Genomic DNA, 27,398 nt, shown 5'->3' with positions numbered 1-27,398 from the left:
AAAATATTGTTTCTGTTCAGAATTTGAAAGTAGAAACACCTTTCTGAATTATTCATTCATTCATTTTCTACCGCCAAACAAAACACACCAACATCTGTAGTCAAAAATAATAAAAACACCGTGATGAAACAATGTAAATGAATTTATTTGTTTCATTATTATTATTATAACAAACCAGGAAGCTCCACATTCATATGGCTGAATATATTACAGATCCAGTACATGAGATTTAGTAACAATAATAAAGTAGAACAAAAGCAACATGAAATACTGTATTTCTCTTACACAAAATATTATTCTGTACACTCCGATTCATATAAAAAGTAAAAGAAAATAACTCTATATACATTTACAAAACTTTACAAAAAAATTAAAAATTCAGTGTTTTAACACACAGAACATTATGTAATGAACGGTATACACAATTATATAAATATTTTTTTTTACTTTTCGTACCTGTCACTCATCACTCTTACATGAAATACGTAGATAATATGTATACGGATTGTTTTGCTCTGTATATAAAAATATCATTTCTGAGCTCCCTAAGATGCAATAAACGAATAGAAAAGTTTATCATCCCTGAATATTTATACACAGATGTCCGATAAAGGACTATCGTGTCATAAATAAAGGTGAATGTGGCAGATGAATAAAACAATAAGATAAAAGTTTTAAAATGACAGATAGAGTTTAAATCCTTATCTGTACTCTATAATATGTCACAAAATAGCCAATTAATTAATAAATCAAGTCATAATTCCTGCCAATTAAATAATAAAAACAATTATATTGGAGAAGCAAACATGAAGACAAGAGATTCACATTTAAGTATCACACTAAGGATTGTAAAAAATATATATTATATATACACACAATATGTATAGAACATTACAGGAATAAAAAAAACTTTGAAGTGATAAAACCAGTGCATTCAGAGTTCTGGGGAAATGACACCTAACTTTATTAACTTTATTAACTATATTTTTATGTATCAGAGGCTAAATAATAATTGTGTGGTTTTCATTAACATCTATAAAGAAATAAATAACCTTAAGTAATAATTTTTCTCACAAAGAACACGCTTCCTGCAGAGTAATTAGCAGGCAGGTTACTAATGAAATACACAACATTATTTCATCATCAGTGAGGTGTGACTACACGTATAAAAGCAGAACTTTGGTCAGTTTGGGGTTCTGGAGCACTCGGGTGTGTGTCTACATCATACCAAGGAGAAAGGACAACAGCCAGAAGTCAGGATTCACCATTCTACAGTTAGAAGGACTGTTTACATGTGAGGAGAACCTTTAATACAGCTGCTCTGTATGTTTCATTAGTGAGTGTCTCAGCAAATTCAGTCCAATGTCAGACTCTTTAATGTTCAGTCATATAAATAAAACCCCAAAAGCAACATCATGTCACCTATAGGGCTCTTTAAGCAGATTAAACCAAGTGTGAAGCGTGGTGGTGGAGGGGTGATGGTTTGGGTTTGTTGAGACAGTCGATGTCCACTTTATTACTAGAATATTCCTGAGACAAATGTGAGATAAATAAGAAAATGTATCACTCTGTCTATTCTTATTAACACAGGGAGATACTGGATACAGCTGAACATATAATAAACCTAAATAAATAAATTGTGGATCAGTATTTATTAGTTTCATCTCTATGTAATTATATAAACAATTACTGTAGAATAAAAGAAAGTGGGATTTTTCTTACCTGCTAAGACCCTTAGGTCTGAGGAGCAGAAGCCAGACTCGCCAGTTCATGTTCATTACTTTGTGGAGGTGAATCCTGTGTTAAAGATGAGACATAATCTTTAGGAAATGTTCTGCTTATTTGTCTCATATGTAGAATGTAGAAACTGCACAAAAGTTAATGATGTTAACCAGTTTTTGCTGAAAGCTTCTATTTATTCCATGTTAAATATTCCACACAGTCATATACTGACCCTCTGTCTCTGTTTACACACACATTTCTGTCGCAGCTTCTCTATGTCTTTTTTAAACCTGTAATAATTAAAATAAAAAAATTATCATGTCTTCATTCTGAACAAAACTGATAAGTAAAATAAATCGTTCTGTATATTTATATCCCTTAAATACACACATACCTTTCTCTGTTATCCTTCCCTGTGTGAAAGAAAAACCATGACAGTCTTTTAGAACAGAAACTAATCATGTTTAGAGTGAACACAAGTACTAAACACATCCAGTAGATTATACTTACAGAAAGTAGATATTTGTAAAGCAAGGTAGCACGCAGCAAATACACTTTCAGTCGGTAGGAGAATAAGTCGCAGATCCACTGTACGCTCACCATTTCCTGTTTATAATTATGAGTGGAAAAGAAAAGAAAGTTCCACATGTAAATATTAACTGGACTGATTTCAGCAACATTGTTGTGTTTAATATCATATTTATCTGTCAGTAATTTCACACTAACATATTTTACAGTGATGAATGTTGTATTATTGTTAAATCACAGACCACACAGCTCACTCACGTGCTTTTAGGATCAGCTCTACTGATAACACAACAGCATTCACAAACACAACCCCCACTGTACCAAACATGAACACAACCAAATAAGCTGCAATACAAAGACAAGAGAATTAGAGAAAACATTCACTTTTCCATTTCAACTCAAGTTTATAGTTTTGTCATTTAGTATAAAGGTCTTTTATGGCCTTGATGTAAACTCAGATACATGTTGACTGAGATGTGGCAGTTTATTGTGGTAGAAAATCATTTTTACTCACCTCGCTGTGTCGCTGTGGATAATAAAGCACAATCATTGGTCAAGTCTCTTTACTGTTCAGTTCTTAATGATGAACTAATTATGTGAATTTCATTAGTAACCTGGACTCAGATTCTGAATCTGGATCTTCATCAGTGATTAATAAAGCAAAGTCACTGAAGTCTGTGATAGAAACAAAATCTCTTCCCTGTTCACTTCTTAATGATTAAATAATCTTGTGTATTTCATTAGTTACCTGGCTGCTAATTTCTCCTGTATTATTCTAAATGTTGGTGAATTATTCTGAATTTTTTTTTTTTTTTGTCTAAATAGGAAAAAAGAGGCTGGTAAAAAAAGACTGTGTACAGCTTCTACAGTGTAAGTGATAAAAATCTTCACAATGTCTTCTAACAGAAAACCACAGGAATAATGATATGCTTTTCTTTGTTAAATAACAGAGCTTCAACTTGTACATGAGCTGTTACTATAGAAACAATAACATTTATTATTACAATATATTACAGTCATAGAAGCAAATGTTAATGATATTTGGTCTGTAACAGAGAGGAGATGCCCTGAGGAGGATTTATAATTTTAAATATCACAGATCTGGAGAATCTGTTCTTTTGTGTTTGTTAATAAAAATTGAAATTCATTAGCTGTAACGTCTAAGCTGTTTGTTTTAACTGTAAATTCATCATATAAAATTCTGAGCTCAGACGTTCCCCATTAACCAAGGACACATTTCTACACTGATCTGTCTGCATCCTGCTCTGTATAGAATAATGTTCTCTATAAACAGGTCAGGCTCTAAGAATACCAGCAGGATAAACTTACGCGAGAGAGCACTGATATAAACTACATCAATAAACCTAGTCAGAGATAAAATGCAGACAGAAGCACAAGTTTCATGTCTTTATCTCTACACAAGGTGGAATATCAGTGCAGCTGCTTCTGAATTTGGGGACGTCGCTAATAAAGAGGTTTAAATTCCCTCTTATTTGTCAGAGTTACAGATTCATCTAACATGAATTTCTAAATGTAACTTGTTTCTACAATATTAACATTTCACATGATTTTGTTGACATAATCACTGACATTAACAAACACCAACAATGTTGTGTATAAATATGTTTACACTTTTAAAGGCATCTGTAAAAATACAGTGGTTAAAAAACTCATTTTCTAATGCTGTAAAACATATAATTGTAATGTAGCTTTAAACATTTCTGTTAAAATGACTTGAATTTATTAGTTTTTAAAAATATGCTTTCAAAATAAAAGGCATCTGAAAAAGATTTAAAAAGTAATGAATACCTTTTGAATTGTTTAGAAATGTAAACAGTGTAATCAGGGACAAGATTTGGAGGAATGTAGTCACACAGACCAAAGCGTCACGTTCTACAAAAAACACACACAAATATTTTACACCAATGTGATTATGACACTGTTATTACCTGAATGTTCAGTGTACAAATAATTCACTAAACTGCAATGAAACACATTTAAAGCTAAAACACAGAGTCAAGCTTTTGTACTGGATGATTCTTAACTTTCAGCTCTTAGCTTCCTGATCGACTTCCTGTTCAGCTTTTAATAAAACTATTAGAACTTCTTATGTACACAAAACCATGTGAGGATCATCCAGTGGAAAAGCTTCTCCTCTAACAATAAACAGTAATGAAACAGGACTGGTACTTACCTTTCACATCAATATCCAAATTATAATGGACGTAGATCGACCCTGAGGCTCTAACAAACTCCAGGAGCAACCACAATAATGCATAGTGAAAAAAACCTGCAACAACAAACAGCTCTATTTCCATCACCTTCATCTCCACATGACACATCTGTCACTGGTCTTACTGAAGTTATTAAATCTGCTGCACACTACAGAATCTACAAACCTCATACTTTCTTATCAAAGTAATAATCACTCCAGAACGACTGACTTTCTTTCATTAAAAGCTGTTTTATTTGATATAATAGGATACGGACTGAGACACATGGCTGAAACTGGAGGATGTATTTATTATCTGCTGTGTTTCACTATTACAGAAATATTATGGGAATAAAATTGTCAGCACTCTGTACACACTTCCTGCTTTGCTACACTACTTCCAGGGCGGCGGCCATCTTCTTCTTTTGATTTTTATTGGCGGATGGCAAACCAACTTAAGGTGCATTTACCGCCACCTACTGGACTGGAGTGTGGAGCGCATAATGGTTGGGAAGTTTAAAAATAAATTAATTAATAATACAACTATATGTTAAATTCTATTGATCAGTCTTGTTTGTTTTAAGAAAATAACTAATTCAGGGAATATCCTAGACTGTTTTGATTAATTTCCTAATAGAACCTGAAGAGATAAATCATTTATACCAAAGAATATTAAAGCTTGAATTAGTTTAATTCTTCCTCCTTCACATGCATCACACTCTATACGTACATGCTCTACTGATTCTGCTTGACCACATTTATCACAGTTTCCCCATTTTATACAGACCCTGATTTAATGCACAATGTCCAAGACGCATTCTTGACATTAACACATCTTCTTTCCTGTTGCCAAACTTTCTTTCTCGCCCTACTTTCTTTTGAATAAGATGAAAGTGTCTACCGTTTGTTCCTCTATCACTGTGGTCCCCAATCCGCGGGACCAAATGGTACCGGGCCGCCCAAGGAACATTAAATTATTTCCATTTTATTTACTGTGGTGTATTTCTCTCGGGTTTGTGCGACTTTCCATGGACGCGAGGTTAACCGGGAGCTGAGAGACGTCACCTAAAGCCGCACCAATACCGCGCATGCGCAAAATATCATGATATCGGGCCGGGTTTAGGTGACGTCTGGAGCTGAGCGGCTGCAAGCGGCAGTGGTGTTGTAGCTTTGGTGGAGAGAGAAGGTGTGTATCGCTCTTCTCTCTGCTCACCGGTACTTTCTCATGTTTAACAGTGCTTGGTGTACGTGTATATTGTGTTTGCTCAAATTTAACCCACAAATGAGCAAAAATGAGTACAAAACAGACGTCGTTAGAAACTCTGCCGGTGATCTGATTAAAGTCATGGCGGAATACCCTGAGATTGTCACCACAGCACTTAAATCCCTATTGCCATTTCCAACATGCTATCTGTGTGAAGCGGGGTTTTCTGCAGTGACGGCAACCAAAACAAAACAACGGAATAAACTGGACATAAGCAACACACTTCAGGGGTCATTGTCTCCTATTTTACCTCCAGATGGAACCGTCTCGTTGCAAAGAAACAAGCTCAGGGTTCTCATTTAGTTAGCGTTGTAATGAGTTAAAAAAGGCAAGTTTAAATACAACTAAATTAAAATTATTCATTTTAATTTAATTGTATTGACCGGTCCGCGGCGAAAAAAAGGTTGGGGACCACTGGTCTATCGCACTCCTTCTGCCATTTCTTTCTCATTTCTTTTGCAATTACCTTTTACTTCTGCTTTACTCATTGACACTTTAATGTCAATTTGTGCATGCTTCAAAGCCTGTTTAGCCAGATGGTCTACGTCCTCATTTCCTTCCACACCCATATGTGATGGTATCCACAGGAAATTGACCATAATTCCAGATTATCTTATTCTAAATAGCCTCTGCATCACTTCAATGATCATATCTTGTCTCGCTGTTGATATTCCACTTAATAAGCTATTTAAAACTGAAAGGGAGTCTGTACAAATTACTGTTCTTGTTGGCTGTACTTCTTCTATCCACTGGAGTGCTAGAAATATTGCTATTATCTCTGCAGTAAAAACAGATACATGATCTGAAATTCGTTTGTATATTTTGACTTTGAATTGGGGAATATATACTGCTGATGCTGTTCTTCCAGATTCAGGATCTTTAGAGCCATCCGTGTATATTTGTAATATGCTATAATTTGATTGTTTAATGTATTGTTGCACTGCTATATTTGTCAACATATTTCTTTCTTTATGTTTGTCTTTGTATAGCTTAGTGTCGACCACTGGCAAAGGGAAAAGCCAAGGAGGAATTGCTGAAGTTGCTACAGAAGGAGCAATATTGATGGCACTAATTCCCATATTCAGTGCTTCCTCATTTGCAGTCCATCCAAAGCTTGATAGTCTTTTATACTCATATTCCCAGCAATTCTTTAAAACATTTTTAACTGGATGACTATCCAAGTGTCCCTTTACAGTGATCCAATATCTCATCTTTAATTTGAGCCTTCGGATTTCCAGAGGCATTTCACCATCTCTACTTGTACTGCTGTTATTGGAGATGTTTTTATTGCTCCACAACATTTTCGCGTAGCTTGTGATTGAATTGCCTCAATCTTTAACAGGTGTGTTTTAGATGCAGAACTATACACCATAATGCCATAGTCAATAGCTGCTCTTATCAGTGCACAATAAATCCTTTTAAGAGACTGACGACATGCCCCCCATTCAACTCCTGTTAAACACCTCATTACATTTATCGCTTTTTTTAACTTTGTCTACCATTTTCTGAATATGAGCTCTAAAATTCAATTTTGAATCCATCCACGTTCCCAAAAAGCTAATTACTAACACTTGCTCCAATTGCTGATCATACATTTTAATATTCATTATTGGATTGATTTTTCTTTTTGTAAAACAGATCACCTGAGTTTTTTGCTACAGAGAAACGGAAATCCCATTCATTAGCCCAATTTTCTACTTTTTCTGCATACACTTCTCCACATGCCCCACATTGCGGCCCCTTTTCCACAGCGCGCCGTCATCTGCATACAAAGACCTTCCTATCCCCGTGTCCATCTGATTAAAAATATCATTGATCATTAGATTAAACATAATAGGACTGCTAACACTTCCTTAAGGTGTTCCATTCTCTATTTGATATATCTGAGACAATTCAGACCACCCTAACTTGTATAATTATTTTAAACAAGAAATTCTTGATCCAATTATACATTCTACCTTTTATTTCCATTTTTTCTAATTTTATTAAAAGTCCCTCTTTCCACATCATGTCATAAGCTTTTTCAACATCAAAAAATACTCCTACTAACACTTCCTTGTTTACTTGTGCCTTTCTTATTTCATCTTCCAAACAGAGCACAGAGTACATTGTGTTTCGCCCTTTTCCTGGAAACCACTTTGATATGGTGAGAGAATTTTATTCTTCTCAATGATATACACCAATCTGCTCATTACCATACTTTCCATTAGTTTGCAAAGGTTTGAAGTTAATGCAATGGGCCTGTAATTATTTGGTTGTGTATGCTCCTTGCCTGGTTTTGCTATTGGTACTATAACACCATGCTTCCAGTCAGCTGGTAACTTCCCTGACTCCCACACCTTATTAAGATTAAGATTATACTTAATGATGTCTCTGATAGATGTTTTACCATCTCATAACAAATATCATCTGTTCCTGGTGAAGACTGTTTAACTCTTGCAAGCGCTTTCTTCAGCTCATATAGAGTAAACTCTAAATCTAAAGTACATCCAGATGGTCCTTTTTCTTCCAGTAGTTGAGGGTACTTATTCAGGATATGTTCCCTATACCTCCTCATTTCATCTGACCAATTTGAACTACTGTGCACTTTAGTAAATGTTTCTGCAAGTACCTCCACTTTTTCGCTGTCTGATATGACTAGTATATCGTTATATACCAATACAGGAATGCTGCTATCTCTTTGCTTTCCTCCCATTTTCCTTACCATACTCCAAACTTCATTCATTTCAATATCTTCCCCAATATTGTTGCAAAAATCCCTCCAACACTTTCTCTTAGATTACTCTCCTCACTACGGCCTGTGTTTTTTTTATAATTAATAAATTCACTCACTCACTCACTCACTCATTTTCTACCGCTTCCGAATAAATTTTCTAACTCTCTCAAATGCTTTATTCCTTTTCCTAATTGCCTCACTACACTCCTCATTCCACCATGGGATGGCTTTCTTCCTGATACCAGCCTTCTTCTTACCTATTACTTCTATAGCAGTACTTTGAAGAACTTCACATATCTTATAATTAAAATCCTCTACATCTTCCATAGACTTACTCATTTCTGACATTCTGTTATGACTTACTGTAACTCTTTAAATTTGTCCCAGTTGGCTGATTTAAATTTCCACCTTGGCATTCTTTCCACCACAATTTGTGCTATATCTAAACCGATGGTACTGCTGATAGGGAAATGATCACTACACACGGTACTTTGATTTAATACTTTTCAATCACATTTTCTAGCTAAACATTCAGAGACTAGAGTTAAGTCTAATACTGAATATTTTCCTTGTCACAAATCCACTCTTGTATAGCTTCCATCATTGATACACACTAATCCTCCCCAATCTAGAATGTCTTCTACAATCAATCCATTACTATCTGTGTTTGTACTCCCCCATAATGTGCTGTGTGCATTAAAATCACCACACCACACCACATTATGACTTCCTTTTACTCCAACATTTTCTAGCTTATCCTTGCTTAACCCGTCACATGGATTGTAAAAGTTAATTATTCTAATACTGTGTACACCTTCCCATATTTCCACCACTACAACCTCTTGCTCCCCATTTACCTCAACTTTTCTATATCCAATATCTTGTTTAATAAATGTTGCTACCCCACCACCATTTTCTTTATTTCTGTCTCTTCTGATGTAATGTATCCATGAATTAAAATATTTAATTGAGGTTTCAGCCACGTTTCTTGAACACATATGATGTCCGGACTATTTCCTTGATTTGTAATAAATGTTTTGAATTCTTGACCATTGGCAATTAAACTTCTTGCATTCCATTGCATTATTGTTAACACCATTATGTACCACCACGTGTTTGACTGTTTTCTGTCTGACTGATTACTGTTTGTGTCTTAAGCTTCTCATTTATCATATCTACTGTAACATCCTCTAACTCCAGGTACTTTTCTGCAGCTGTAATAATGATTTTAATTCTCTCTGTCCTGCTTTCAGTTTGGGCGAAACAATTCACCACTTCTGCTATGAATGCTATGAATACTACAGATGATACTTTATCAACAATCACTTCACTCTCTTTACTTTCAACACGATTGGGTGCTTGTTTTACTTTCTTTATAATCCCAACGTATGTTATTCCTTCTGCCACTCTGACATTTTGTACTTTCACTGCATTCTTCCTTACTAAACAACCTCCGTGTCCTGCACTGTGCTCTCCTCCACAATCACAGCATATTGGATTAATACCTTGCCCACATTTACCATATTCATGCTCACATCCACACCGTGCACATCTCTGTTTTCCTTTACAAACTGCTGCTACGTGGCCAAATTTTTGACATTTGTAACATCTTAGCGGTGAGGGAACATATAGCTCACAAAAGCGGTGGGCCTGACATTGTAGCTCAGGCAATTTGTTCTCATCAAAGTTTAACATTACTGAGAGTCTGTCAGTCTTTTCATTATTTCTAATGCACTTGAGCCTCCTGACATCCTTTACTGCTGACCTAGTTATATTTCTTATGATTTTCTCAGCTGAAACATCAGTTGGGATCTCTGTAATCACACCTCTAACCCAATTCTTCTCTTCTGGGATTGAGCATATTACTTTGTGTCCAATCAGTGATTTTATTTCCAGGGCCGTTTTTTTGTTGTGTATCATCTTTACAGAACAATATAAATTTGCCATCCCTCAATGTCTTTATACTTACAATTGTTCCTAATGTTTCTTTAAGGGTTTTTGTTCATTTCAAAGGGTTTATGACATTAAAGGACTCAGTAGCAAACTTCAGCAATACCTTACACTCCTCTTTCCTCCTTCTTGCCTGGTGATTTCCCTTTTCACTGTCCGTTTCTGAGATTTGTCCACAATTTTTCTTTCTTTTCCGTGTTTCTACCAATTTCCATTTATTACTTGAATTGCCTCCACTATCCTCATCAGCCATTTCATCCTCCATTTCTGGATCGCTTCCGGAATCTACACTACTTCCTACCATCAGTGCTCCAGTCACAATCCAGCTGTCATCACCTGCCGTGTCTCAGACCTGAATCGCCCCTCTCATCGGGCAGGCGGCCATTGTGATTCATCCAAACTTGTTCCTGTTCTGCCTTCCTGGTTTGAATCTGTTTGTTTCTGGTTTCTGTCAAGCTCATTAAAGACTTTATTATTTACATTGACATCTTGCATTTGAGTCCTCCCTAGCAAAAATAACATGAATAGTGAATCTGTCCATCCCACACTCTCCGCTGTACTTCATCTATCTATAAGATTTTCATTTCAGTATTTTAGAGGATTTTCCTACAAATAAAAAATAATATTAAATAATAATTAATATATAATTGGGGGGGCACGGTGGCTTAGTGGGTAGCACGTTTGCCTCACACCTCCAGGGTCGGGGTTCGATTCCCGCCTCCGCCTTGTGTGTGCGGAGTTTGCATGTTCTCCCCGTGCCTCGGGAGTTTCCTCCGGGTACTCCGGTTTCCTCCCCCGGTCCAAAGACATGCATGGTAGGTTGATTGGCATCTCTGGAAAATTGTCTGTAGTGTGTGATTGCGTGAGTGAATGAGAGTGTGTGTGTGCCCTGCGATGGGTTGGCACTCCGTCCAGGGTGTATCGTGCCTCGATGCCCGATGACGCCTGAGATAGGCACAGGCTCCCCGTGACCCGAGGTAGTTTGGATTAAGCGGTAGAAAATGAATGAATGAATGAATGAATGAATGAATGAATGAATGAATGAATGAATGAATAATATATAATTTTTTTGCAAAACATTCTACAGCAGCTTTAACTTTGGTTCTCTTCTTTAGATTGATTTGTTTTCTTTACCTCTCTCAGCATGTAACACTCAACATTATTTACATTATAATTTTGTTTAATAACATTTTTATCTGCTAATAAAATTGTTAATCAGTAATTAACAAATAAATTAATCAAGCTGGTATTTTGTTCTTTGTGTGTGGCTTCATATTTATACTAAAAAATAAGACATGAGTCAAGAGTTTCCCTGTATGATGAACTTGGTGACTCTCTATAACTTCCACTTCATTTTGTTCTGTTTATTTCTCATTTTGTGCTTTCAGCTCTGTGACCTTCACCTTTAATGATATTTTGTGTGTTTCATCAAACAAAAATCAGCTGTAACGAGGGTGAACCTGGTAATTCATGGGCGATCATCAGTATACATGAACACATGAAAAAGCACATGTCTGTATTGTTCTGTATGTAATGTTAGTGCAGTGCTAGTAAACTACTGAACTGTTAATAAAATACCCAAATCTGATGGAATGTACAAGAACAACCATGATATTCTTGATCATTAACATTATCAAAGTTATCCAGACAGAGAGAGAGGAGAGAAGTTAACCTTTTACACCACATTTTTGAGTTGAGTGTATTTTAAAGAAATTTAATTAAAACCAAATCAACACAGAATAAAAATCTGAAAATACTTTTTTAACAGAATCAAAATTGAATTGTGTTTAAAATCATGTAAACTTTGTGAACTTGTGACTCAAAAAAAATAAATAAATAAAAACTTGTAAAATAAATCAATAAAAACATCTACAGAGTGTCTGTTTTACTCAATGATTTAAAAAAAATTTTATTTTTCAGAGTTTGTGTTTTAGGAATGAAGTTTTACTGTAAGATCAGTGAACTGTATCTAAGTGTGTGGATTTGTAATTAATGTAAAGTCTGTAGACTTAAAGTACAATCATATGGTTATAAATTCATATTACATCAAATTTAATGTATGTAATGTCTGACTGGAGATAATAAATAGGATAAAAAAGATAGAATAAAGTATCAAATGTACTTACTCAGACAAAAAACAAAGGAATAAAACAAAGTCACAATGAAGATTGGAACCAATATCCACATCAGAACTCCAATTAAACTTCCTGAAAAACAGAGAATATTAATTACAGAAATATCAGTTTTGCTTGAGAATGTTCAGTTTGAAAAGGTAATTATTGTTTCATTTATGCAAATGAAGCTTAAATAATCTTAATTATATAAATGTTTCAGACTCATCAGATACACAACTAACAATGAAATATTACATGATTAAACTGATCTTAGTATATGTCTGGACAATGAGACAAGAAAAGTGGAGAATATGTTTAAAAATTTAATAGTTTTAGTGTAAAAATGTGTGTCAGGATCTGACCCAGACTTTTTCCACGTGTCTTTTGTTTACATTTTGTGATCACGTGTCTGCCCTCGTCTGTTCCTTCCTGCCTCTACACACCTGTCCCTTATATGTCTAATTGTCTTGAGTATTTAGCCAGAATCACTGTCTGTGGTTCTGTCTTTTGTTTTGTCTTGGTTGTGTCTGCGTTTGTTTTTGTTTCTTTTATTAATAAACCGTGTTTTTTATCACTATCCTGCATTTGGGTCTGTTTTTTAACCCCAGTTTAATGACAATGGGTGTAAAATTAATTACATTAAATGAATAAATATTAAATAACCTTTAAGATAAGAAGTGTAACATTACCTGTAAAAAGTGCCACTTACTTTGCATTACAGCTGCAAAAATAATTATTCGTAGAATATCAATGATTACTGTAATCATGTAAATCCAGCCTGCACGACTGTCTGTAGTCCTTTTACAGCATACTGTATTGGAAAAAGAAATAATTATTAAGAGGTTATTTCAGAGGTGTGCAAGACCTGTTTAAAAAGAAAACTAATAATAAAAAAACATGAATGGTCTTTAAGTGTTTTATTACAGTTTCCCAAAAAACCCAAAACAAAAAGGGAAAGTTTATACACCAGGGAACTTATTCCAGTTTTAGGTCCTGTGTAACTGAGATGTATTAATATACAGAAAACTACAACATGTCTTTACATGTGAATAATTACAGAATCAGTCACTTATGAAATAAATAAAATACCATAAATAATGTATAATGTCCTCAACATTAGACCTGATTCAGTAGGACTGAGAAACAGAAAATATCAGGAATTCACACAGGGGATAAAAGTACATTTATACTTTAAAATAAATAATCATTCCAAATCCCAGTGTTTAACCCTCATCATCTGCTGTAGGTTATAATAGACTTTCAAAATCGATTAATTAAAGCAATCAATTATTTTTTTAAAGGAAATAAATAAAGTGAGATATAAAAGATTTTGTCAGCAGGGATGGTGAACCTTATTCAATAATATATATAAAGCCATAAAATAAACATCTCTAAAATCACTGATTTAAAATCATTTACAATTATAAACAGTATTTGTTTTTTTTTTTTGTCTGGCTGCTTTCCCAGTTAAATTGGAGATTGTCCCCCCACGAAGCTGCTGCTGTTCCCTGACTAGCTTTCATGGAGCTCATGAAAAGGATGGGGAATTCAGAAAAGAGCCATACCACCAAATGTAAATTTCATAAGCTTGCAAATAGAAAATTTAAATATATGACAAAGAATTGTCTTTATTTTGACTCAAGTGGTCCTGACTGAACTGTTCTACATGTGCACAGGTAGAGGAGTCACTTTCTTCAAATTGGTATTATTCATTTATATTATTATAAATCAGTCACAACAGGATTTTGAGATTTTGGCATCAAAGAAATTAATACTATACACAGAAAACTCCACAGAATTTTTCCACAATTATTGCAGAATATCTGCAGACTTTGGCAAAGACACAGAATATGACTTATGTGGTATATATGATTAAGAGGTAATTTTATTACATGCTCCTGTACTCTTCTTAACTTAAAATTCTGGAAATTCAATATCAATTTCATAATAACATAATCAGAACACAGCTTTACAGAAACCTGAGTGACACCAAAGATTGTGATTACAAATCATTACTGTACAGATAAACACTACAGAGTCAGTTTTTTTTTCTTAATTTCATTTATTTTTAAATTTAAGTCTATAAAATCAAACTAAAGTTATCTATTGTTTAATGATTGGAGCTTGAATGTATACTGTTTTTGCAAGTAAAACATACACACTGCTTTTATTCCTGTTTCTATTAGACTCTAGGTTCTGGACATGTGATCATTCATCTTCTTTATGTTAAATAACAAGCAGGGAGAATCAATGCTTCACAAGCCCAGAGAAAGGAAAAGTTATGATAAACTGAGAATGTTCTGCATCCTATATTTATTTACAGGTTACCTGAGATACAAAATCTCAAGGGGCTTCATATTCACTATATTGTAGATCAGACGTATCAAACTCTGGCCCGCGGGACAAAACAAAAGACAGAACCACAGACAGTGATTCTGGCTAAATACTCAAGACATTGAGTTACTATTAGAGCTGGCCCGCCGGTATTAAACAGCGGCGGAGCCGCTGTAACAGCGCATTCACTGCCAAAACTACAAATCCCATAATGCTCTGCTGCTGTTTTGGGGCCTATGACATCATTAGCGTGCTCCCGTTTGGTGGACGCGACCGCAGTTGCAAGCCGGGTGAGTCGTCCATCTGCGGGTTTTCTGTGCCTTTCATTACGTGCTCAACTCGGTAGCGATCCGTGCAGGAAAGCCCCTGCTCACCCCGCCTCCCCGTGTGTCTCTCTCCCAGACCATGCCGCGACCTTATACTATATAACTGTCACCGTGTTACCCATTCCCAAAAATGGCAAAAAGAAAGGCAGAAAACAGAACTTTTCTGGACAGGTGGGAGGCAGAATATTTGTTTATTATTTGTTTACAAGACCTGTTTGTCTTGTTTGTGGAGCCAATGTGTCTGTAACTAAGGAGTACAACATTAGACGACACTATGAAACGAAACACCAGAACAAGTATAAGAACCTGGACATGACTCAAAGGAGCCAGAAAGCAGAGGAGATGAAAAGAAGTTTGGTTTCACAACACAATGTATTCAAAAAAGCCACATCACAATGTGAGGCTGCTTTAAAGGCTAGTTATATTGTGGCAGAAGAAATCGCAAAATCAGCCCGGCCTTTTAATGAGGGAGAGTTTATAAAAAAGTGAATAATGAAAGTTTGTGACCAAGTGTGCCCAGAGAAAATAATGTACAAGCCTTTTCAAACGTGAGCCTGAGCAGGAACACAGTAGCTGAGCGCACATGTGAACTTGCCACCAATCTTCATGACCAGCTGATGCAAAAGGGAAAAGGTTTCGTTTCTTTCTCACTCGCTGTGGACGAGAGCACCGACGCGTCTGATACTGCGCAGCTGTCAGTGTTCATCCGTGTAGTGGACTCAAATCTGTGTGTTACGGAGGAGCTTTTGGGATTTAAATCCATGCATGGCACAACCACAGGGAAGGAAATCTTGCAAATGTGGTTTGCAAATGTGTAACTGAAATGAAGCTGCCGTGGGATAAACTTGTGGAATTAACCACAGATGGTGCGCCAGCGATGAGAGGTAAAAAGAATGGACTGGTGGGCAGGATTCGGGAAAAGATGCGGGAAGAGAATTGTGCAGGTGAGCTATCTGTTTATCACTGCATCATGCATCAAGAATCACTGTGTGGTAAAGCCCTTAAGATGGAACACTTTATGACCACAGTAACACAAGTTGTTAACTTTTTAAGAGCCAAAGGTCTGAATCACCGCCAGCTTAAGTCTTTTCTATCGAGTGTGGTTCTGAATATGCAGACGTGCCATATCACGCAGAGGTGAGATGGTTAAGCCTCGGAAAAGTACTGAACAGATTTTTCGAGCTGCGTGAGGAAATATGTCAGTTTCTGCAAAGCAAAGGAAGGACACAGCAGAGCTCCGGGAGCAAAAGTTTCTGTGTGAGCTGGCCTTTCTGTGTGACATCTCAAGCCATCTCGATACGCTGAACCTGTAGCTGCAGGGGCGGGGACGCATCATCATAGACATGTACGCGAGCTTTTAAATCTAAATTGTGCCTGTGGGAGAAACAGTTGCTGCAATGAAACCGTAACCATTTTCTCTGCTGCCACTTTCTCGGCAGCACTTATCTGTGAGCAACTTTTCTCCTTGATGAAGATGACAAAAACATCTCACAGGAGTCGTCTGACTGATGAACACCTTCGTTCGATACTGAGGGTTTCCTCAGCTCAGAGCCTGAGCCCAGACATTGATGAACTAGCATCCAAGAAAAGATGCCAGATATCTGGCTTAGGCACATCAGATTAGATCAGTGTGTTGCAAACTGGGCAATAATTAACGTTTTCTATATGCACTTTTTTCTTGCTATTCAAAGGCCTGAATGGTTGATTCATTCATTGTTGTTATTTTATTTTCAAATTTATTAGCCTGTGGAAAAAAGTTTATTTTGATATTTACCTCAGAAGGCTGCAAATAGAAAAGAGGCATACAATTTTTATTTAAATTTAATTTAATATGCCATTGATATGTTTTTTTTTATTTGAAGTTCGATTTTGCATGTCTGCACTATTAAGTTATATAAGCGTTGCTTGTTCCATATTCAATATTAAAGAAAAACTTGTTTGGTTCCATATTTAAAGGTTCATTTGTTCAACGTTGGCCCACGGCTTTGTTTAAATTTAAAATTTTGGCCCACTGTGTATTTGAGTTTGACACCCCTGCACTAGATGGACAATTATCTAACACTTTAAACAAACACTTTAAACACAGAGTGCCTGAACTGAAATGTATCTGGACCTTTGTATCAATTCTATAATTTAATAAAAAAATAAATAAATAAATAAAAATTCGTAAAAGTAATTTTACATTTAAAGTAAATAATATCATTTACCCACATCAACTGTCTACACACACACACACACTGTGTAATATAAAATAATAAATGGATGAAACACCTACCTACAACGATAAGACCCAGAAGAGGAATAAGTAGCACCAGGAGCACAATGATCAGAGCCACTTTCACTGCAGTGGTTAATCTATAGTCCATATCCACAATAATAGCTAGACAATAAAAATAAAAAAATGTTAGTATATATTACACACCATGCTTTGTAAAGAAAAACATCAAAAGAAAACAAAAATCTAAATACAGAATTAAATATTTCTAAAGGCAAATAATGTATTAAAATAAAATATAATTATTTTAGATTTAGGGATCATTCATACAGTAGACTTTATCACATCAACTGCAGCAAGCAGCCATAAAAATTCATTCAGGTACTGATTTGTTTTACTCAAAGCTGCACTGGAGGAGAGCTGACAGAATTGTCACAGCACAAATATAATATAGCAGAATTAAAATAGTGTCATATACATCATTAGTGTCATGCTAAGTTTCTTTGTATGTAACTGTAGCATCATTACAGGATGTACATGATTTCTCTATTTCTATTAGAATTAACCAGTGGAAATCATCTAATCTTGCAGGAAACATGCAAGATTAGCTTTTCAGCTTTTATTGAAACATATGTTTAATGTCTTAGTGTACTTTTGCAGATATAACAGCCAAACACAATTGTGGCATTCTTTCTACAACTGCACAAAGCATGTCATGATGGTGGAGATCTGAACCACAGGGCGTCAGTAATAATTCAGACAGCTGACTGCAGACTTCTTAGGGTCAGGAACTAAGAATGGTGGTCTTCTTTGAGATTGTTTTTGAGGATATGAGAATGAACATCAGGACCTGGTGCTTTTCTTAAGTAGACCACACTGAGCCATTTAAACATAGAGTTCAGTTGTTAAGGTCTGTTGAAGGTTTCACTACAGGGATGGTGATGTTATCCTCAAACCGAGCATAGGTGTTCAATTCTTCAGGTAGAGAGGAAGACTCTGTCCCCATGTCACAGATTTTTCCAACCTTTCCATATATGCTTGAGGTCAGATCCTTGATAGTTTGCCATGATCTTGTCTCTGTAACTCCTCTTTGCAGACCTGATGACCTTCTGTAGGTCAGACCTGGACTTCCTGTGTCTCTGTGTCACCAGTGTGTGGCCCTGACATCAGCATTCACCCAGGGTTTCTGGCTTGGGAAGGATTTAATGCTGATTTTAGGAATAATGTTTTTGGTACACATAGTCATACTAAAACTTTCAGGGTATTCACTGGACTTGAACTGCTGGAATTTTATTAAAACCTGGAAATATATGGGTGTTTTATAACTTTTGACTGGTAGTGTACATGTACTGTGTCCTTTAATGTTCCAATGGACTCATGTGATGTTACAGTTCTGCTTCCTTTTTCTGAACAGTGTAAGATGGAGCTTTTTAAGTTTCAGTTAAAATGTACAACACTCGTACTATTGTATTCACATAATGTAGGCAATGTCATTTAAATAAACAAGAAAAGTTAGAATTATGTGATTCTGTAATGAGAACAAATACATTGGTTTCTTTGCACTTTCATGGTTTGTTTGTTTGTTTTTTTATGTCACAAAATGTAATTTGTTGCAACATTTACTGTGCAGTTTCCTGAGAATTTGGTACCTCATTTTAGTTTTTAACTTCTAACACTCCAACAACTTTCTGAACTATTGGGTTTTGTATCTATTTCATCTAGATAGATATAAAAAGATAAATAATAATAGATAATAGTGGATAATAATCAAATAGAAATCTTATGTAGAAAAGAAAACAAATCTTTGCCTTCTCCTTCTGTAAGTTTGCACATTATTTGTTCTTAGTTTCATGAACTGTTTCTCAAGTAATCCAGAAGAAAAATCTCACAATAATTAAACAAATTGCTTGGCGAACATTCAAGGAGAGAGCAAAGATTCACTCACAAAGTTCTGACATATGGAAGCTGGATTGTCTAACCGCTGTGTTGTGTAGTGACGTGTTATCTAACATTATGGTGCTGTGGCAGGTCAGTGGATAAGACACTGATATCCTGACTGTGAGGTTGTGAGGTCAGATCCCAAGCTGCTTCTGCTGGACACTTGAGAAAGTGACTGTAGATTGCTTATAGTTTTATAATAACTTTAGATAATTAGCTGGTTAGTAATGTAATTTCTATATTTATGCACCACATCTTGCTTCCTCTGAACCAGCTATATGAATCTGTTACAGTGAGAGAACACTCTAAAGTTAAAAACTCCATGGTGATGTGTTTTGCCATGTGGCAAGTAATTTTCACCACTGATTCCCCTGCTGAAGTGATGATTCCCCAAATGTGCAGAACTCAACAAGGTATTTAGTAAGAGTAGAGTAACTAAACAGTCTTCACATGAGAGAGGACTTCAGGACTTCATCTCCTGGATCAGCCCAATACCTTTGTCTACATCTGACTTACTGCAACTGAGCTCCTGATTTTTCGGACCATGAAACATAACACTGTATGATCAATCCTGTAACATTCTGTATGCAGATACTCAAACCACTGTCCCATAGAAACACATGATTTTAAAATTATTGTATTCCTTATTTAGTTCTTTCCTAACTTTACACTTTATGCAAGTATGTAATAAGATCTGCCCGATGACGCCTGAGATAGACACAGGCTCCCCGTGATCCGAGGTAGTTCGGATAAGCGGTAGAAAATGAGTGAGTGAGTGAGTAATAAGATCTTGCAGAAGGTAACGGTGTGATGGTTTCATGTATACTCACAAGAATAAGCAGCAACAGTTATCACAGTGCACTGTAGTAGAATTGCCAAGTTGGTAATTAATCGTTTGGGAAAATCTGCAATGTAACAAATACACAGCATGTAGTGATTACGCAAGTGTTTCCTTAGTCCTGCATAGAGTCCACATTTTTACTAATTCCTAGATCCAATATATTCCTCATCTCACTTAAGTAATCCTTCAGCCAGTTCTCTGAACTCTACATATTCCCTCATTTATGTCTGTCTCAGTAAGTGATAATGTAAAATAAAATATTTCAACATATGTTTGACTTCCTTGCTCATGTAAGATATCATTAAATATATTTAATAGAGATATACTGGGAATTTTCCACTGCACAGCATCAAAAAATTCTTAGGTTTTCGGACAAAAAAAGAAAAAAGGTGGAATTCAAAAAGGCGGTCAAAAAAGTCTAATATAAAACTTTAATTAATTGTAAAATGAAAACAATTACTCTAATGGTGGTGATACTTAAAGCATTTGTTTCCTCTTCTGTTATCTAACATTATACCATTTTTTTTTTAAGAAAATCAAACTACTTGTTAAAAGATTATATCAAAAAATATTGTGTCAACTGCATTACCTCCTACCTCTGACACACACAGGATGGGGCTCTGCATTATTCTGGCATGGGTTTGTAATCATGTATAAACTGGATTATGGGCCACATGACCCAGCAGTGAGTTTAAAACTGGACTTTTTGTAATAAAACAATGACTGTAAAGTTCTCACAGGACCAGTGATAATCAAATCATACCTGGAAATGTTTTCAAATCGAGAGCAATCCAAAGTAGAAAAAGGATCCGTGCAAAATTAAGTGCTGAACAGGTTGCTGCTTCAGTAAAATACCCTGGAGGAAAAATAAATAAATTTTTCAGCCAATAAGAAAATTGTTAGACCAACAACCCAGTGAGTTATAGTCATAATAGTATCTCTTTAATCCAGAAATGTAAAGAAAAACCTGTCAATTGTTCTTGACATATTTGAGCTAAAAAAATTCCTTTAAAATTTTGTATTTTAAACCTTCGTGGCACAACTGAATTTATTTCTTTCGTCTATTCTCTTTGGCAGTTCAGTGGAGCATTCTCTATAATAATGTTGATGAAGATGAGGGAGACAACAAGGGGTTAAATATCTTTAGTTTACAACCGTAACCCCAGATCTCAGGTTGCATGAGTAAGGTGTGTTTGCATTGTCCCCCAGTAGCAATATTCCATTACACCAGCCAGGATTGAGTGGCAGAAGTTAATCCTGCAACATCACCTAGACCAGGGGTCGGCAACCTTAAACACTCAAAGAGTCATTTGGACCCGTTTCCAACAGAAAAAAAGACACAGGGAGCCACAAAACCCATTTGACATCTAAAATGAAGAGAACACTGCATATATCGTTTTTTACCTTTGTGGAAAGTATAGAAAAAACTGTAGTGTGTTGCATTTATGAAATGAATGAACTGCTACCGAGTAAACGAAATTTTATTTCTGCAGGCAAACAAAAATATTTTGAACAGTTTGAACTAACCTTAAATAAAAAGACGCTGAGTTGAAGGTTACTTTCAAATAAAATGTTCAATATCAAATTGAGTCCTCTTCAGCTCTCAAGTTTTGAAGTCAGGCGAGCGTGACATCTCCAACCCCCCGCAACCCCAATTTTTTTCATTGGTTGTTGGGTTAAATCTTTCCCAGATATTGCTATTTTCTGATTGGCTGTTGTGTAGCCTCTTTTTTGATTGGCTGATAAGTGTCAGGCTCGACTAATTACTTCAGGGGAGACGCGCTTGATTCCTGTGTGGTGCCAGACAGCGGTGCGGACTGATACATTTTGGGCGCTGCAGCTTATTAAATATATGATAAATAGTCAAAAAGTTTTTCTGCGTGAGAAATACGATGTGTGGCGGGGAAGTGTGATTAAAGACCCAAATGCGTGACTGTCACTCTCAATGCGTGACACTTGACAGTCCTGCATGACATCAAAATTTTAACTTGCCGGCCGCAGCAAATCAAAAATGTTGGTTTGTGTGTCGGATATCACAAGTCGGCAGTTATGACGCATATTTTGAGCGACAAAAAAATTAAACACGGTTTATTTTAATGTTACAAGAGCATCATAATCTTAGAATTTAGAATTACTTTTTTTTTAAAAAACTAACTAAAATAAAATAATTTTAAATTAAATTTTTATTTTCCAAATCTACAGGAGCCACAGCAGAGGGATGAAAGAGCCACTTGCGGCTCTGGAGCCGCGGGTTGCCGACCCCTGACCTAGACAGTCTAGATAAGATCACCTCTTCCTCTGTCTGCCTAAGGAGGGTGGCACGATGAGATGCTCAGACATGCTAGTAATACCATGGTCACCCATGGTCAACTCCAAAATTTTTGGAAGGTGAGAATACAGCTGACAACAGTGCGAGAAATAGTCTTTAATGATCAGTCAGTCATTGACACAAACAGCTTTTCAGATCTCCTGATCCCCCTGTTCTTTAAACAACCAGTGGCACCTGGCACCTGAAAATGTAAGATCTAAATGATCCAGTGGCTTGAATATATGTTCTGATTATACCACCAGCACCACATCCAAGTGCGTTGAAGAAAATAAGATATGGGAGTGGAGTTGGGAGTATCAGAGTATTGGCAGAGCAAAAAGGCAGCCAGGTACACCTGAATGGAAGAGGAGGCTTTGCCCTTACTGTATCTACCATTTCCTGTAGAAACAGGACTAAGAAAAGCATCTGAGCCTGAGGATGCACAGTCCTCCTGAAACAGGTTTGATAACTTCAAGTTATAAATTGATCTTATAGGTGATGTGCTCGCATTCGAAGTGGTCTTGATAACACTCCCATATAACGAGGCTGTGGTCAGATTTAATCTCTCACACATTTCCAGATGTGGTACAAAGAAAAACTTGTGTGTACTTGTCTTATTTTTCATGAAGGCTTTCACATGAGTGATTATGAAGTTTATCCTGATACAATTGTAAACACTGTAACTGTAAGAAACAATAATTACCATCAGTGAAACCCCAGAGGATGAAGACAATGGACATAGTAATATTAGGAATAAGAACATGTGCACACTGTATAGCTAGGGCTCTTCTGCTGCTGTCCTCTACAAACAAATAAACAAAACATTTGTATTAAATTTACATTGAGTTCAAATGTAAACTTACCAAACTTCTGAAGTATTAAAATGAAGACCAGACTCACCTTCCTTTTTATAAGATGTGTAAGATAGGAAGCCTAGTATAAGTGATCCGATTACAAATCCAAGAATACACAAAATGAAAATTGCAATATGCAGAAAGGAAAGACCTGCGTGACAGAAACACCAGAGTTATTATAATAAGCATGGCCAATTTTGCTTTCTTTAGAGTAATGCACACCACATGATGTTAGCCCTGATAATCCATATCCAACAAATTAATAACTAATTATTCTGCTGCATCTTTACAAGTTTTGTGTAGGAAAATACAGTGACTTACCCAGCTGCTGTATCTCCACAGTTGTGTTAGCTGATAATGCACCAGAGAACACTAAACACATATACAGCCCTTTGTCTTCTGTTCGGACATTCTTCAGTCTCAAAGAGAAGTTTCCTTTGTTTCTTTCTTCAGCACTGAAGAATTCTACTCTGTCCACGTATCTCTCACCGGTCGAGTCTGTCCGGATCTCACCCTCCTCATAGAGCATTACTAAGATACCTTCATCAGTTTTCGTCCATGACACCTCTTCTGGTGTGACATGAGAGTCTACGGAGCAATTCAGAGTGATATCTTCACCTGCATAGGCAGATATAATGTGGGCTCCAGAGACGATCAAGCGCTCTGTAATGGGAATTGTTTGCTATTTTAATTAGACATAAAAATAATAACTACTGACCACACTTTAAAATGAAGTATTTTTACAGAATATAATATGAATTAGGTGAAAATGTTTACCCACCAATCTCCTTTATTTCAATCAGAGTTTCTCCAGAATCCAGCTTTGTGTAAACAACACACTTATAAACTCCTGCATCTTTACTGGTCACATCTGTAAGCAGGAGGGAGAAGTTTCCATGAGCGATCTCTTCTGTGAAGAAATGAGCTCTTTCATGATAATGCTGGTTCTGAGACTCTGGTCGACTCTCTCCATCCTGCCACAAGTGCACTAGAGTTTCACTGTCATTTCTTTTCCATCCCACTTCAAGTTCTTCCAATGGAAGAGGAGTTTCCACAAAGCAGGGCAGCATCACTGAGTCTCCCAGCTGAACAATGAGAGGACCAGGTGGACCGTGGACATTGAACCCTAAAGTGAATACAAACACTGTTAAAAGATGTCGACCTAATGTGTTAACTCTGTTCAGGTCAGCATGTCTCAATATTATTTCCACAATTGTTTGGGTTTCCTTCATGTAGGCAATAGCAGTTTCCTAACTTCCTACAGAACCAAAGGTCCAGTGGGTGCTATGTCCTATGATGGCAGACGTGCAACACAAAATAAGAAATCCAAAAACAAAATAACAAATCAGACAAACTGGAACAGGTAGGTAGGGGAGACCGGGGATGGTTGTCTCACGGGTTGGTTGTCACATTGCTTATTCCAGACACACTAGGTGGTGCTGTGGTAAAATTTTTATATCAATCTGTCAGCCTTTGATAGCTTACTCATTTGCACTTGTAATTTTGCTGAGTAGACACAAAACATTGAGGTGAGGAGACAATTTTTTATTTTCATGGGTTAGAGTAAATTTTCATGTTGGTGTTGTTTTTGTGTTGAGAGCTTGTAGAATATTCGTCATTCAAAAACAAAACACTCATTAAAAAGGCAAAAGTAGTAGCTTTATTTTGAGTCATATTTTAGCTATCAAGTAAAAGCTATGTGGCAGCTAGCTTAGCATGTTTGTCAAGAAGTCAGTTGGGGATGGTTGTCTCATAGCTTGCAGGGTTGGTTGTCACATGTGACAACCAACCCAAGTATTAGAATTTGTTTTTTTTTTCAACTGAGAATGTGCAGACAGTGATATATTGTGTCTTTGTTGGTAGAATGGTCAGGAACTTCAAGAGAAAGACAAACAGGGCAGAACACCAGCAGACATTATGCTTTTGGCTGTGAGGCAGGTGAAGCTAGAAGGCAAAAGCATATGTAGCACAGCTAAAGAATTTGATATTAACTACATTGACCCGTTACTGCCAGAAAATGTCAAATGATGACATCCAGGGTGAAGCTACCACTTTCTCAGTGCCAATTGGCTATTGAAAAATTCGCCATTCGTGACTCTAAATGAAGCACAGCCTGTGCTGCGCAGGGTTTCCTACTTTAGTTCAAATTGTTAAGAGTATTGGACATGTGGACCTTTTAAGACTGTTGGTCTGTTTGTTTTTGTTTGCTGTTAGGCAACTTACATAATGAATTCATAATAAAGAGGTTTTAGCACTAAAAATTATTTCATTTTATTTCTCAACACAGTAGACAATTCAAGTAACTGATCACCCTCTTTAATCCCATTGTTTAAACATAAGGGGCATTGATGACAACTATCATAGGGGTGGTATTCATATTAAAACTTATTTGCAGTTTCTAGCTTAAAAAACTAAAAAGTTACACATTATCTTTTTAGATCCCAATTTATCACTCATGACAACCATCCCCGTAATGGGGTTGGTTGTCACATTGTGTGAGAGTGTCTTTGATGGTTAATTACTTCATGTTACAATACATTCTAAAAGTAAGAAGTATACACATTTAAAGCCAAGACCCCAAGTTTTCATTTCATGTAGGAATTACTGCTGAAAGATTTTTTGAAGATGAGCAATTCATGCATGAGTAAAAATTGTGACAACCAACTGTAGTTTTGCTAACAGGATTCTTGCCACTGAATGCAAGACCTATCTGTCACTCAAGATATACAAGAAGTAGGAAATTGTGTATTTCCCTTTTTTCTTGTACTTGTGTGGAGTTCTTTGTTCACTTTAATCCTGAAGATTTCACTGTCCATGGCAGGGAGATCACAACAGTAAATGGTGTTAGTCTCATTCAGTGTGACATTAGCCAATCCCTGGTTGTAACGTCTTGTAATAAAAAAATCTTTAAAAATGTATTTTCTATTACAGTCTGTTAGAAATTCCTCCTCAATTTTTAGATGCTAATGATAATGGCTACATAATGAATATGAATATATTTTGGTGTGTAAATAAATGTGTCCATGACTTTATCTAGTATATTTAACTAGTGATTTCTTTTTTGATCCTTGTAGTGTATCTGCAGAGGAAGCACATTTTCACTTCATGCAAATGCATGAACCACACCCTCAATTTCTGTTTTTAAAAAATACACATTTGTGTTGGATTAAATAATAACAAATGTATTAAATATTATAAAAATGATGTATGTGTTTATACATTACAGAAATATATTTATGTATTATAAAATGTATGTATTTATATGTAAATGTAATGTTATGTATTTATATATTATTTTTTCTTCCTGGTTCAGGTTGATCTGCAGTTCTTCAGACGAACTATTATAAGTTGTTATTTATGTATTTATATATTATTATTTTCTCTTCCTGGTTCAGGTTGATCTGCAGTTCTTCAGACGAACTATTATAAGTTGTTATTTATGTATTTATATATTATTATTTTCTCTTCCTGGTTCAGGTTGATCTGCAGTTCTCCAGACGAACTATTATAAGTTGTTATTTATGTATTTATATATTATTATTTTCACTTCCTGATTCAGTGAGTTTCTAGACGAACTATTATTAGATAAATCGGAGGAAAAAAATATCTTACACTGCATTTCAGCTTCGTATAACTAAAAGTGGACTAACAAGAGCACTAATAAGCAGAATAATACTTTACATTACCGTCACAGATGAAAACTATCAGCAACAAATAAAAGTACATTTTCGGCGCAGTCCCCATTTCTGTGAAGAAAACAACACTTTCTCTTTCACTTTCAGATCACGTGGTTAACGAGTAGCTCTCTCTCTCTCTCTCTCTCTCTCTCTCTCTCTCTCTCTCTCTCTCTCTCACACACACACACACACACACACACACACACACACACACACACACCCACACACACCCTCTGATAACGCCTGAGCATGTTTTACAAGCAATATTTATTGTGTTAATAATCTTTAAAATTTTTATTTTGTAAACTAAAATTTTTATCATCTTTAAATCCTTATGAAACTGTGTTCAGCTGAGTTCTGCTCTTAACATGAGGTTGCATAAATATTAAAGCTCTGTAC

At 35.9% G+C, this 27,398-nt stretch overlaps 1 protein-coding gene across 3 annotated transcripts; it reads right to left on the bottom strand.

The window, feature by feature from the left end:
- Positions 1-124: 124 nt before the first annotated feature.
- On the bottom strand, positions 125-27,143 carry LOC113638948. Of its 3 annotated transcripts, none has more exons than XM_047816955.1 (19): positions 27,009-27,143; positions 24,104-24,448; positions 23,644-23,985; positions 23,369-23,473; positions 23,172-23,270; positions 20,924-21,016; positions 20,150-20,224; positions 17,442-17,546; positions 13,216-13,317; positions 12,519-12,599; positions 4,445-4,540; positions 4,060-4,143; positions 2,765-2,776; positions 2,509-2,595; positions 2,233-2,328; positions 2,117-2,135; positions 1,955-2,012; positions 1,723-1,797; positions 125-1,624 (listed from the first exon to the last, which is right to left on the bottom strand). In XM_047816955.1, the coding sequence occupies exons 1-18, from the start codon at positions 27,064-27,066 to the stop codon at positions 1,735-1,737; spliced, it is 1,920 nt and encodes a 639-aa protein (XP_047672911.1). In that variant the 5' UTR covers positions 27,067-27,143; the 3' UTR covers positions 125-1,624; positions 1,723-1,734. The 3 variants fall into 3 exon arrangements, with proteins under 3 accessions (XP_047672911.1, XP_047672910.1, XP_047672913.1); XM_047816954.1 differs by having other exon boundaries at positions 125-1,530; XM_047816957.1 differs by having other exon boundaries at positions 125-1,217.
- Positions 27,144-27,398: the final 255 nt, after the last annotated feature.

Source organism: Tachysurus fulvidraco, chromosome 8 (genome assembly GCF_022655615.1).
Source record: "Tachysurus fulvidraco isolate hzauxx_2018 chromosome 8, HZAU_PFXX_2.0, whole genome shotgun sequence".
Classification (NCBI taxonomy): domain Eukaryota; kingdom Metazoa; phylum Chordata; class Actinopteri; order Siluriformes; family Bagridae; genus Tachysurus; species Tachysurus fulvidraco.
The sequence above is the reverse complement of the archived record's forward strand: the minus strand, read 5'-3'. Positions and strand labels throughout refer to the sequence as shown.